This window comes from Echiichthys vipera (assembly GCF_963691815.1).
Source record: "Echiichthys vipera genome assembly, chromosome: 11".
NCBI classification, from domain to species: Eukaryota; Metazoa; Chordata; class Actinopteri; order Perciformes; family Trachinidae; genus Echiichthys; species Echiichthys vipera.
The window spans coordinates 10,759,754-10,773,623 of record NC_139836.1 but is presented as its reverse complement, the minus strand read 5'-3'; the positions used below and the strand labels follow the sequence as shown (position 1 = coordinate 10,773,623).

The 13,870-nt window shown below is 41.7% G+C and overlaps 2 protein-coding genes across 2 annotated transcripts in view; one reads left to right on the top strand and one right to left on the bottom strand.

Annotated features, from left to right (window-relative positions):
- Nucleotides 1–13,870, top strand: part of cdh23 (cadherin-related 23) — a gene marked incomplete at both ends in the record, with an annotated part of 172,866 nt that overhangs the window by 121,904 nt on the left and 37,092 nt on the right. Inside the window, 15 exons of the mRNA XM_083923263.1 lie at nucleotides 792–981; nucleotides 1,381–1,526; nucleotides 1,676–1,895; nucleotides 2,523–2,675; nucleotides 2,917–3,030; nucleotides 4,240–4,388; nucleotides 8,384–8,444; nucleotides 8,934–9,082; nucleotides 9,432–9,567; nucleotides 10,164–10,552; nucleotides 10,904–11,005; nucleotides 11,312–11,461; nucleotides 12,014–12,142; nucleotides 12,818–12,946; nucleotides 13,191–13,418. Coding sequence (XP_083779389.1) covers nucleotides 792–981; nucleotides 1,381–1,526; nucleotides 1,676–1,895; nucleotides 2,523–2,675; nucleotides 2,917–3,030; nucleotides 4,240–4,388; nucleotides 8,384–8,444; nucleotides 8,934–9,082; nucleotides 9,432–9,567; nucleotides 10,164–10,552; nucleotides 10,904–11,005; nucleotides 11,312–11,461; nucleotides 12,014–12,142; nucleotides 12,818–12,946; nucleotides 13,191–13,418 — 2,445 coding nt within the window. The remainder of the gene's footprint in view (nucleotides 1–791; nucleotides 982–1,380; nucleotides 1,527–1,675; nucleotides 1,896–2,522; nucleotides 2,676–2,916; nucleotides 3,031–4,239; nucleotides 4,389–8,383; nucleotides 8,445–8,933; nucleotides 9,083–9,431; nucleotides 9,568–10,163; nucleotides 10,553–10,903; nucleotides 11,006–11,311; nucleotides 11,462–12,013; nucleotides 12,143–12,817; nucleotides 12,947–13,190; nucleotides 13,419–13,870) is intronic.
- Nucleotides 5,026–7,407, bottom strand: LOC310954008 (uncharacterized protein; the record flags this gene model as incomplete). The annotated part of the gene is made up of 2 exons (XM_083923282.1): nucleotides 7,318–7,407; nucleotides 5,026–5,535 (listed from the first exon to the last, which is right to left on the bottom strand). The coding sequence occupies exon 2, from the start codon at nucleotides 5,521–5,523 to the stop codon at nucleotides 5,026–5,028; it is 498 nt and encodes a 165-aa protein (XP_083779408.1). The 5' UTR covers nucleotides 5,524–5,535; nucleotides 7,318–7,407.

Here is a 13,870-nt window from a genome sequence, read left to right as displayed (position 1 = left end):
TACAAGGATCATCCCACTTAAATCTCCAAGCACCCTGACATCACTGTGGCCTATTACAGCACCTGTAGACATACAGTGACCCTCCTTTAATATCTCATTTCCAAACAGTATTCTCTTTTCTGCCACTCTGCAATCAATCCAGGGCTGCAGTTCAATAGACAAGGCTAATATATTTGCTCACCATCTTTTAATGTGCTCTGCTCTGATTAGTTAACCGTTCCCGACTAGACACTTCCCACATCTTCTATCACCTATACCTTTTTTCTATGCAGTTGCTGATCAATAGGCCTCTGAGATGCCTGCTTCCCATGTCCCCTTAATAATTAAATACCTGCAAAACCTTTGTTCCTTTAATGACCAATTAACCAGTTTCCAGCGTTTTTAGTCAGTGCACTGAATAATTGATCAGCTCTTTAAAAATCCGCCAGTGTTTTAGGCGGGCTCCCGGCTTCACGCATTCATCACCCATCGCCACTTTGTGTCAGAAAAGAGACGTTGCCATTTTTCTTTTAGCTGACTAATGTGTTCGAACAGTTGGAAGGGGTTTTGCGTGAAGATGCTCTGGGGGTGGCATGAGGACATTCCTATGATTGTTTTTCCTTCCTTTCCTTTACATCTTCAGTCCTTCCAGTCACGATATTTAAGTTCTCCTCTGGAATGAACTTTCATTAAACCACACAGTATAAGTTTTCTACTCTTGTACACAGGTTATGGGAAACATACCTCATGTTGGGGAGTTGTTAAAAGAGTTCAGGCCAAAGAATATTCCAAAAGGTCTTTCCCCTGTCCAGGTGTTGGCAGTGGATCCTGACAATGGGGAAAATGGGACAGTGATGTACAGTATTAGTCCAGAAAATCCCTTCTACACCATCAGCAGCAGTACAGGGAAGATCCGCACCAGTGGGGTAACTCTGGACAGGGAGAGCTCCAACTCCAGGGACGCAGTACTCATGAGGACCATTATCATCTCAGCTGTTGACCGTGAGTTGTGTGTGTGTGTGTGTGTGTGTGCACTTGTATTTGCCTTTCACTGTGTAAAATTGTCTGACTCCTGAAACACCCAAACCATCTGTAAGCAAGCTTAAATACCTCTATATCATTCTCACTAGGGAGTTTTCAATTCTGACCGATTAGCCCCTTTCTTCAAGCCTCATTCCTCAAGTTTTATTGTGACCATGAAACTTTTTACTGTGGCTAATAAACCCCTTTGACCATGAGGTGTGTGTGTGTGTGTGTGTGTGTGTGTGTGTGTGTGTGTGTGTGTGTGTGTGTGTGTGTGTGTGTGTGTGTGTGTGTGTGTGTGTGTGTGTGTGTGTGTGTGTGTGTGTGTGTGTGTGTGTCTGTGTGCTGTCTTTATATGTTCTCTGGCACCCTCTTTAGGTGGTACACCTCCACTGCGTGCTTCAGCGAGCACCACAGTGTTTGTCAACCTGCTGGATCTGAATGACAACGACCCAACTTTCCTCAACCTACCCTTTGTGGCGGAAGTACCAGAAGGACTGCCCATTGGGTCCTCAGTTTTTAAGGTAAAATACGGGATTATATTCATGTAAGATTGCATTTTGTTTTCTTTTTACCATCCACTATGATTTACCCTTTCAGTAACCTCCTTTGTTCGTTCTTGGTTTTATTCTCTCTCTTCCTCTGTATTGTCCCCTGTCTCTCTCTGCTCTAGGTCCAGGTGGAGGACCCAGATGAGGATAAGAATGGATTAATTACAATGGCATTACAGATGGGAATGCCTCGCCTCGACTTTCACCTAAACACTTCCACTGGCATTCTCACCTCAATGGCAGTCCTGGATCGTGAGCAGATTGGACAGTACCATTTGAGAATTGTCGCATACGATGCAGGGAGGTTCCCTCGCACCTCCACTTCAACCCTCACTGTCACAGGTAACAGTGCAGATGTGACTGACGATGATGGGAAATTGAGTTTGATGTCCCTTTGCTCTCTCTGAAATGACCCTACATGTGAAACTGCAGTGCCAAGATATAAATGGATTCTGCATGACGATAGTTAACTACTGACTTACTAGGGGTCTGCTGAGAATTAGACTACCACCTGCTGGTGCGGTGTAGAAACAATCAGACAAATTACTGAAAAAATTGTAAAAAAAAAAAGGAATGGAAAAGCTGAGTAAGATTTTCTGACATTTCTCAAATGAGTCAGAAGCACCAAAATAGTTTGAATTGTTTCATAGAGCTCTGTTTAAGGCCACAGGGAAGTCAGGGCCAGCCATAGACCAGCACACCCGAGTTACAAAAGAAACTCAAATGTTCAAAAAGTTCAAAAACTAATAATCTTCATTTCAAAAGATTTCAAATTTAATTTAATGAAAGTTAATGGTTTTTTTTTTTCTTGTACAGTACATAAATCCTCCACATCAGACTCTCCAGCCTCGCAAATAATCGCAAAGAGGGTCTTCTACTCATGGCACCACCCTGCCTTATTTGTCCTCATGTACATCTATCTGTGTGTCCTCATGTCTCTCTGTCTGTGTGTTTGTATGCGTGCGTCAGTTCTGGATGTAAATGATGAGACGCCCACCTTCAACCCACGCGTGTACAATGTTTCCCTGAAGGAGAGTGTCCCTAGAGACCACATTGTAGCACGCCTCAGCTGCACTGACAACGACGCAGGCCTCAACGCTGAACTTAGCTACTTCATCACAGGTCAGCGGTCATAGTGGGAGTTGTTTTTGTGTGTGTTAGCTACAGTTTTGTACAGTTATGGGGACTATGTGCACGCGCAGTACATTTGTCCATCCATCTATCTCTGTGTAAGTTTGTGTATGAGGTGAGTTCCTCTCGCATGCTTCTTTTAGTATTATAGCTGTACTGTATGTTTGTGAATGGGTAGGTTTTACTAATATTCTGTAAATTAATTTGAAAATGTGTTTGTGTGTTTTTTAAGGTGGTAATCAGGATGGTAAATTCAGCGTGGGCTTCAGAGACGGAGTTGTTCGGACTGTGGTTGGCCTAGACAGGGAGACCCAGGCAGCATACACTCTGGTCGTAGAAGCTATAGGTTTGACATTTTTATAATGCTAGAAAACCTTCATCATTTTTACATCTTTACACATTCTGCTTGTATTTGTTATAATAGGACTTCCTTTCTTTTATTGTTTGTGATCTTTGAAACTGCCCCTATTCACTTTTGTAAGAAAATGATGAGAGAAAAAGTGATGCCTGCACATCTGCAGTGATTTCACACTATTGCTCAACTACCTTTGTTCCTGTTTGAAAAGAAAAAAACAAGAACTCTGAGGTTTTCCTGTTTTGGAAACCATTGAGTCCGTGCGGCTTATCTGCTCAGGGGGGCAGAGACACAAGAGAGGAGAGAAGAGGCAGAGATAATGTGAAACTATGCAAGAGAACACAGTTACATATAATGTTTTACTCACAAGCAGCTGAAAATGTTTTGATGAGCCAACAATGTCGCAGTCTTTGATCTTTATAACATTTTGTTTTGTTTCTGCTTTATTTTCTGAAAATTAGTAGATTGTTGAAGTAGAATATTAAAGGTCCCATATAATGCTCATTTTCAGAGTCATACTTATATTTTGGATTTAAAATAGAACATGTTTACATGCTTAAATGCTAAAAAAAAAAAACACATTATTTGTATACTGTATACTATAATAATATAGCTGCATTCACCCTCTGTTTGAAACGCTCCCATTTAGCTCCTGTCTCTTTAAGATCCCCTCCTGAAAAGAGCAGTCTGCTCTGATTGGTCAGCATTTTCGGGTCTTCCACACATGCACTGCACTCTCAGCATCTCAGCAACATAGTTGCAGCTGGGGAATGACTGTAATATCACTGTAACTGTACTTTCTATCTATATATAGTAGAGTTGTGACATCACAACTGTACAGAAGTCCTGACGGCTCGTTTAAAGTCAGAGTTTCTGAATACAGGCTGTGTGCATTTCTCTGTGGATTGAGCGTTATAATACTAACGCAGTATTTTCACACCTCAACTTTCTTTATAATCAAAAAAGAAAACCTATTTTTTTACAATACGGGACCTTTAAAGTAACATGTTAATACAGAACTAGTTGTTTTTTCTATGTTGTAGTGATACAATTTTTTATTTATGGTCTTAGCTGTGAGATGAACAGCAATAAAATGAAATCCAGGTCTATCTCCATTATCTTGCCATCAACCCTAAAATTAGCATTAACTTGAACGATTGCAACTGGAGTGTTTGTAAATGTGTCTGCTTCTGCACATAGATAACGGTCCAGCGGGCAGCCGGAGGACAGGCACAGCCACTGTATTTGTTGAGGTGCAGGATGTTAACGACAACAGACCAATCTTCCTGCAAAACAGTTATGAGACCAGCATACTGGAGAGCGTGCCCCGAGGAACCAGCATCCTTCAGGTAGAAAACACACACACAGACACACTGCTGAACACATCTCGTAACAAACTGCACTTTCAGCAGTAAAACTTAAGCGTCACTTTATTTCTTAACGTAACAATCCCCGAAACACAAAGAATCAGTGTCACAGGGGTCTCTATTTGGCTCAGGTTGCGTTTGTCTTGCCAGTGTTGCTAACCCATCATGTTTTGAGACCTGCATGAAATGTACATAATTTAACAAATGGATGAGGTTTTCTGCATCAGAACAATTTACATATGCTTTGAATGTGATTGGGAAATATTTGATATTAGACCTAAGTTTGGCCTCATCAAAGTCATTGTGACATCATTTTTACCTCGATATATACTGCGGAGCTGTGCTGAAAAAGAACATCCATGCCCAACTATGTTTCCTGTTACAGAGGGTAAAATGGTCCGTCACAAAACCCTGCTACAGTGACTTTTTGATTACATCATTTTTAAACACTTGCTTTGTTGCAAACCTCATCCACCTAGCATCCAAAGTATGTTTAAACAAATGCTAAACATTATTTTCATGTACTCTTCACCAACACCTTGTGATGTTCATAGCACCGGCCATAAGATATACAGTAAATCACTTGTTTTGGGAAGCAGTCAGTCAGCCTGTCCTCAAGTCAGATTTCAGTGACATAGTCAAATAGACAAGGCATAGTAAGTTGGGGCTCCACATTGGCTTCTGGCTGTGGTGTCTGTGGGACTGGAGACTGGGACGCGTGTGAGCTCTCACGTCCATGCGGCCTTCGATTGGGCGGTCGTCTGAAGGAGATGTTGTATGAACGGCGATACGAGCCCAGCCTTTTCCACACCTTGAGCTGGGGCTCACTGGACTGGCTTCTTCTACGGGTCAAGCTCTCCCCCGGGCTGCAGCTCGTCTCAGTGTCCCCATCCTGTTCTGAGGGCCGGCACACTGCCAGGAAGGCAGCTAACCCTGCCAGCAGCAGTGATAAACCCAACACCACCATAATGGTGAATTCTGGGTCATGGATGTCTAAGGAATAGAATGGAGGCTGTGGGATGGTGGAAGAGTTGGTGGATGTTGTCAGGCCGGACAGGGTCACATTTTCTGTGTTCGACATTAAGGTGACGTTGGAGCCTGGTTCAGTGGTGTTCATGTTGTCTTGGCCCTGGATGGAGAAAACAACATTAGATTAGAGGTCTGTGTCAGAGATTGATGGTGTGTGTGTGTGTGTGTCTCTATGGTCAGCCAAGCCTAACCAAGCTGAGTAGGTTCACTTTATTGGGGGATCATACGCTCAAGGGCTTATAATAAACGTACACACACACATGCACAACACAGAAACGCCTGCATGCACATGCAGATGCGTTGAGTGTTTGGCATTTGCAGCAATTATGGAGCTATTAAATGAAGGACCACAAAACAGTCAATGCTTGACAGGCTTTCTTCAATGTAAAACAAATTGGGTTTATTAAAATGCCCCTTGTAAAATGCAAGGCACCCACCTCCTCTACCCTGGTCTCCAATTATCCCCCCCCCCTTTTTCTGTGAGCCCCCATCTTCAGCATAGTAACATTTGTAAATGTCATCGTCCTTAATTCAGCGGAGACAAAGCATGGCTTATCGGTTTAAGGGAAACACATTGGGACGTGAAATTATTTTTAAGACCAAATGCCAGGAAAGCTGTGAAAAGGCCAGTGGAGCAGGATGGCTCGTTAGAGAGTCAGTTCATTAGTCAGCGCCTCCAAGCACATATGCCACATGCGCATGCACACACACACATGCACACGCACACACACACAGCTATTCAAACACAAACTTTCTTTCTCACACACACATACTGTATACTGTGCTTCACATATTGGTGATTAGGCACACTGCTCTTAAGCTTGGAGGCTTAGCTGTAAGGTACTCTCCCTCTCTGTCACCCCACATTGTTGCTCTTCCAGATCTGACTGCTCAGCTAGTTCGAGACAGTCATTTCTTAACTTCTTTACCAGCACACTTTGTCTAACCTATTCACATTTGTTAAGTTTGTAAAGTTCATTTCTTAGTAGAATACTTTTTTGCCTTTTATTGCCTCCTGATTGTGCTCTGATTCATGGTATTATTCACCATGCCTTCTCTGTACTATCTACAAAGTGGAAGAAACAATGAATGGGGAATACATTAACAGTTCATTAATGTGCAATCACTGGTCACTAGTATTCAAATCTACCTCCCAGATAAATCCTCATCATACTAAACCAAATGTGTTCAACAGTCCCCACATACTCCCTGAGACAATGTGCAGTTACTCAAGCACATGTCAAGCACCTCACATGTCCAAATGTAGATTTTAGAAGTTTTATTCCAAAAGACTCGACAGCAGACATAAAATATGAATTGTAAAAGACATTAATGAGATTGTTAGCACTTGTAGGTGCTAAAGATTTAAAATACTTTAATTGTTTACCTCTAAAACGCTAAACAATTAACATTTCTTCTTCGTACTGAACCTCTACTAATTTGGAATAAACCCATCAAAAATGTGTACTTACACCAACACTTTAGAGACTCTTTAAAACAGTACCTTGTGTAGTTCCAGTAACTGAGTTCAGACCTGTTTCTTAGCTCCACGCACTTGTTTTCCCCCCTTAAACTGCTGCTTTCCCAGAGACAGAGGGGAAAACGCAGGCGAGGAAGAGGGCAACAAGGAGGAAAAGGGGGTAAAATGTGGGTAACAGAACTACAATTTAAATATCTCACTGTTGTTTTAATCCCACAGAGCCAAAGACAATAGTGTGTTTTCTGAGCCATGCAGAGGCTTAGTGAGTAATCTCTCAGTGCTTACACTCCACATGCTTACACTTACAACATCTGGCTCTGCAATGTAGTCTTACACTATATACACCCCCTTTTATGGCCTAAGTGGTGCAGTCCGCTGTGTAATACCCTATTCATCACTCACCAGTCTGACCCCCCAGCCTCTTTTTTCTCCCGTCTCCCCCTCCCCTCTCCTCCTCTTTCTCCTCTTCTCTCCACATCTCTTTATAAAGCTAATGAGACTGAAGTTGGGCCCCTCTTCACAGGGAGAGTGAGAGAGAGCAAAGGAGGACACACAGGGCAAGAGAGAGAGAGAGAGAGAGAGAGAGAGAGAGAGAGAGAGAGAGAGAGAGAGAGAGAGAGAGAGTGACTGTGAGAGTGTGTGTCTGTATTTGTGCCTACCTGAGTGCGCGTACATGTGCTTGAGTGTCTTGAGTGTGTGTCTCTGTGTGCAATTGAATATGCACTTTGTGGGCATGTCCACAGGGTTTGACACCTCCCCAGAGGAGCGGGGTGTGACATGAAGTCAGTCTCATCCGGTGCCAGCGGCTCTGTGCCTCTCTGGATTCAGAAGTCAGTCTTATGACACGGCCCATTCACCAGCAGCCCAGCATGCTACACTATTTATCTGTGTACTCTGTGGAGCCATGCTGTCTGCGCTGGGTTTGGGGTTTTGGCTGCTTCTAGCCCTGCCTGCGACAGAGAGAGAGAGAGAGGGGGAGAGAGAGAGAGAGAGAGAGAGAGAGAGAGAGAGAGAGAGTTCTGCTATTACAGACTTACTGCCAAGCTATGTTGGGGTTGTTGTGGCAACAAGACACTGGGCACCAGTGGATGTGTGGTGAATGAGAAGAAATACAGATTTGTCCGTCTGTTTGTAGAAACAATTGAATCAGTAAACATTTGTGTGAAATGCCCTGCCTATCCTGTGTTTATGGGGAAAAAATGCTCTATGGAGCTCAGTGAACTGGGCAACACACGCACAAGTTACCAAATCCAACTACTCAATTCTATCATTATGATATGCATATTTTTGCAATCTCCATTGTTCAACTGAAAAATGGAGAACTTTGTAATAGTACCAGTTGTAAAGGGAGCGTCATGCCATTGCGGTACCTCGTTAAGTAGACAGATGAGTTTTTGTTTACATATTGTGGATTTGGTTGAGTTTGGTGTTTGGAGTACAGACTTACTGCTTGTGTTTGTCTATATAGGTTCAAGCTACAGATGCAGACCAAGGGGAGAATGGCCGAGTCCTGTACAGGATCCTCACTGGTAAGTGCTGCTCTTACATAGCTCACAAACAAATGCACTAACAAAGACCCCCAACATGCACTAGATTAAATCACTACATTTATTTTGGTAGCATAATTAATCTAGTCCAAAATGGATCTCCAAGAAAAAAATTCCAGCAATTTAGTGCTTCAAGCTTGTGGCAATGTTCTATCAATGGGCAGTCATGATAATTCCTCTTGTCTTGAAGCAGTAATGAGGCATATCTTGACACAGTGATGACAGGTTATTTAAGTAAGCTAATTTGCATTGGAAGCATCTAAAATTACTGTATTTCACCCATTTGGCAGATTTGGCCAATTTCCTCTAAACCCAGAGATTAGATTCAATGTTTTTGCTAAAAAATGTTTATTTGTCCTCTCTCTCTCTCTCTCTCTCTCTCTCTCTCTCTCTCTCTCTCTCTCTCTCTCTCTCTCTCTCTCTCTCTCTCTCTCTGCCTGTGTGTTTACTTGTGTTTGTGAATGAATGCAGGAAACAGCAACAATCTGTTCAGCATAGACAGACAGACCGGGCTGGTGACAAGAGGATTCAGGGCACTGGACAGAGAGACCAGTAGCTCCCATGTGTTGGAAGTGGAGGCCTACAACAGTGACGAGGGCAGCATGAGGAGCTCTGTGAGGGTGAGGAAGAGGAGGGTAGCTTGAGGGGGATAAAGAAGATGCTGTAACATTCAAGTCTCATTCTAGTGCTTCATGCTAAATGTGCAGCGTAATTCTGTAGAAGATGTTTGTTCTTTTTATTATAGAAAATGAAGATGTATAAATTTGAAAGAAAAACATCGCTAGCTATTTAAAATGGATAGTCCTTGTCATTGCATTATATTTAGTTTAGAAATGGATTTCAGAGGATCCAGCTTAGTGGGACTCAGATATGGTCTCATTACCTAAATGATAAAATGACCAAGCCCCTTTCCCAAAGATATATACCGCATAAATATTGAGGATGTTCGCCAAATGTCTTCCCCTGTAGGTGATCATATATGTGGATGATGCCAACGACGAGGTGCCAGCGTTTACCCAGCAACAATACAACCGTCTGGGCCTTAGGGAGACCGCTGGCATTGGCACCTCAGTGATTGTGGTCCGTGCCACTGACCCTGACACTGGTGAGTCCAGTCTCTGATCAATCAAAAGAGGGGAGCAGAGAGAATGGACTTTGATGACAGTGCTTGTTGTTTAGTATCATATTTAGTATTAGTTGTGTGCTCAAACCATAAAACAGAAAGAGACATTTCACCGACTGTGGCTTTAAACCTCTGCTCTGCAGGCAATAGAACAAGTCTGTTTTTTGCAGGACACTAACCCTGACACTAGTGGGTGCCACTCCAAAGGGGAATATCAAAGCTCTTAACCACATTGTTTTTACCTTGTTATGTCACACAGGGAACACACAAAAATGGAATTCACTGTAGCTGGCATTTAAACCTTTACTTCTGCTCCGCAGTATAGACTTCCTCTATTCACTTCCCATGTTTTTAAGTGTTCTTAGACACCTTATGACACATCTGGTGCTATGACGTAGATTTTCCAAAACATTAGAGCAGACCTGAAACTGAAATAAAAACACACAATGGAGGAATGTATGCAATGTGTAACATGTAATGCATGTTTTAACAATTTTACAAGATTTTAAAGTGAATTGTCTTAGAAACTAATTGCACGTTTTTAAGGTTATTGTAAGCTTTTCCTTCTTCCTTCTTAGGTGATGGTGGAGCCGTTGCTTACACCCTCGTGTCTGGCTCCGACCGCAAATTTGAAGTGGATGTGAGCACTGGCCTGGTAACCACTGTGGACTACCTGGACTATGAGACCAAGACCACGTATCTGATGAACGTCTCGGCCACTGACCAGGCGCCACCTTTCCACCAAGGCTTCTGCACCGTCTATGTCACATTACTTAATGAGCTGGATGAGGCCGTGGCCTTCTTCTCCGCCGGTTATGAGGCTTCGCTTCGTGAGAACATCGCCACAGGGACAGAGGTGGTCCAGGTGCAGGCCCAGTCAGCTGACAACTTGAATCAGTTGACTTACCGCTTCGACCCTGATACGTCACCCGCTGCTCTGGCCCTCTTCAAGATAGACAGTGTCACGGTGAGTGGGGGAGCAGCGGAAGAAAGGTCACCGATGATATGAGCATAATGTACATGCCTCTCTTTTTTGTATACGTCAAAGACTACACCCACCTTCTGTCATATATGCTTCATCCATTAACCGTAGCGTGATTCCCTGACACCTCTTTCTAGCTTGTTGCCAAGTGATTGTAAGCTCATCAAAGAGCTTGTTTACTTTGAAGTCATTTGATTCCTTTGCTAGATGAGAATTGGGGATTCTTTATTTATTTATTTTTTATAATACTTGTTGGTCTCTGTTCTTGCCCCCTGTTAGATGATTTATATCTTGTATGGAATCTTTATGGAGCAGAGTTATATGCTGATGTTTCAGGGCCGTATCACAGTGACAGGCCGGCTGGACAGAGAGAAGGGGGATATGTACACCTTGACTGTTGTAGCTGATGATGGAGGACCTAAAAAGGACTCCACTGTGGTACGCTTAATTCTAAATTGTGTTATTTTATCTCCCTTCTTTTCATGTGTAACATTCAATTTATTGCAGCATTTGTCTATTCTGTTATAGAAACTTAATGGCATTACTCTTTTATTCATTGCTTCTCTCATTGGAAGTGCAGAAGGTAAGACTTGTTCTTTGTTTACAGTATGAAAGGCAACATGAAATTTTATTCATCCGCAACATCTTGTATTTGTAGGCCGATTATTTGATTAATCACAAAGGTAAGTATTAAACCATCATTGGCAAGTTATGGAGCCTATATTTAATCTTACTTCTTGACAGGTTTCAATCACCATTCTGGATGAGAATGACAACCATCCAGAGTTTGACATCACATCTGATACTTCAGTGGACATCCTAGAAAACACAGCCATGGGGAAAAAAGTGGCAGTGGTGCTTGGAAGGGACAAAGATGCTGGATTAAATGGATTGGTGAGAATAAGGAATAAATATGGAAAAAACATTTATCTCTTGTGATCTTAGCTGTGGTACTTAAACATAATTCGATTGACTATCAATATGGGAGTAAATGCAATTACTAAAGCCCATCACCAAGAAGACAGGCTTTAACAACACACATTAGCTTTAATTTGACAGGAAATCTTCTTCGCTGCTTTACAAAATTAGACAAAATTACTCTACAGCTCAGAAAAAAATAATGTTCCTCCAGTGAAACTTTTGCTTAATTTCACAGTTGTTGTCAAGAACATGATGGTGAATCAGATGAGGTTATCAGGATCAGAATCGGCTATTTAATATTACATTTTTATTTTGGTCAAGGAATTTTACTCACACACATTTCAGAACAAATATTGATGGTTGGATTACTTGTGATTTATAACCTGCACAGCCAAATGCAACCATTAAACTATTTGTACATTATAGATAACTGACTGAACCAAAGCTCTTCATTATTTCACTGTCTTTCTATCCTCTCCCTCTTTTTCTTTGCCTGATTCTAACTCATTACTCTCCCTCTCTTAGGTCAATTTCACTTTGGTGGCAGGCAACATGGAGGATGTGTTCAAGATCAAGACAGTGAACCACACCTATGGAGAGGTTTTTGTCAATGCTCCTCTGGACAGAGAGTCAGTAGACCGCTACCTACTGAAGGTCAGGCAGCAATCCACATGTAGTTATGTACTATCTACTTTTACCCCATATCTATATGGCCATATACACATTTTACACTTAGGCCACAATGTTGACTCACTGTCTAACCTCAGCACAAGAAAAAACAGATGCAGTTTCACACTTTGTTTCGTGTAAAAAAAACAGACTTTCTTTGACACCATGGTATTATATATTTATATATGGTTTATTACCAATATACATAGAGAGACTGAAAACGGAAATCTAAATCAAAATCAAATCAAGTATCATAGTGTTTATAGCAGATGCTAGTATGAAACACCAGTTCCTAGAAGGGGTGTTATGAAACTAAGAGATTAGAACAGTAAAGAGAGAAAGGAAAGAGAGAAAAAAAAGGTCAAAACTCTACACAGCAAAAATAAATAAAACACACATTAATGTGTAATGTGAGTATGTAACCATTTTTAGGTTTTGATTTGATCATATCAAAATATTATTCATTGTAATTCAGTCAATATTTTCATTTAAAAGAAAGCTCAATGCATGTTGCCTCCAAACACCAGAAGAACCAAGACTGAATGTAGAAGTACAGAAGAATACTCAAGCTCTTTGTCCTGGATGTGTTTCTGTGCCATTTGTCAAAATGTATGGTCAGAATTACATTTTAGTATACACCAGTGCATGTGTATGTTACAGGTGCGTGCTATTGACAATGGCTCACCTCCCAGACACACAGACCACTCCCTGACCATCAACATCCTGGACGTCAATGACAACCCACCTGTTATTGAAAGCCAGAGGGGCTACAACGTCAGTATAAGTGAGGTACACAAATCCCATATTGCATGATTCATTTTATCCACATGTGATTTACAAATGAATGTGCATGTTTCTAACATTTTTTTGTATCTAGTTCTTAAACAGATGAACAACGTCATAAGCTCTGTTATAATTGGTAATGTTCAGTTTGCACAATAGTCCAATAGTATTTAACTGTCTTGTCACAGGTTTGTGCTTTTTCTATGGTAGGAAATCAATAATGAGGTTTATTTTATGATGTAAATTGTAGAATGTTGGAGGAGGTACATCAGTCCTCCGTGTGATAGCTACCGACCAAGATATCGGTCCCAACGCCATGCTGTTTTACTACATCACTGCTGGAAACCAGGACCTGACCTTCCGCATGGACCGTGTGACCGGAGAGATGGTGACACGGCCAGCCCCTCCTGACCGAGAGCGCCAGCAAGAGTACCGACTCACTGTCACTGTAGAAGATGATGGCACGCCACCTCTGTCGGTAAGATACGAAGAAGAGCAGTGGCAACAAGTACAACACTGCAAAATATATCACAATATACCAGATAAATTAGTAATGCCCTTTTTAGTCCAGTATTAAGTCCTAAAAACTATTCTCAACCACTGAGGAGAGATTTATGTCATTGCTTCATATTGTGATGAAAAATACTGTATCTTTAAATACCATTCTTTATGCAGTTTCATGAAGTACCCAATGCATCTTAAAGATCTCTCTTTTGGTCAGTCATTGCGCTACAATTATACCTGAAAGATGTGCATATTCTGGGGATTCTGGGTATCTGTTTACCACCTCTGTGTCTTCCTGCCTAAAAGTACGGTATAATTCAGTTATTAAACATAGGCGACACAGTAAATGAAATACAGTGGTTGGTTGATCTTCTGTACGAGCTGATCAGCTGTGAAGGTACAGGAAACACCTTCGTTTGTAAACAG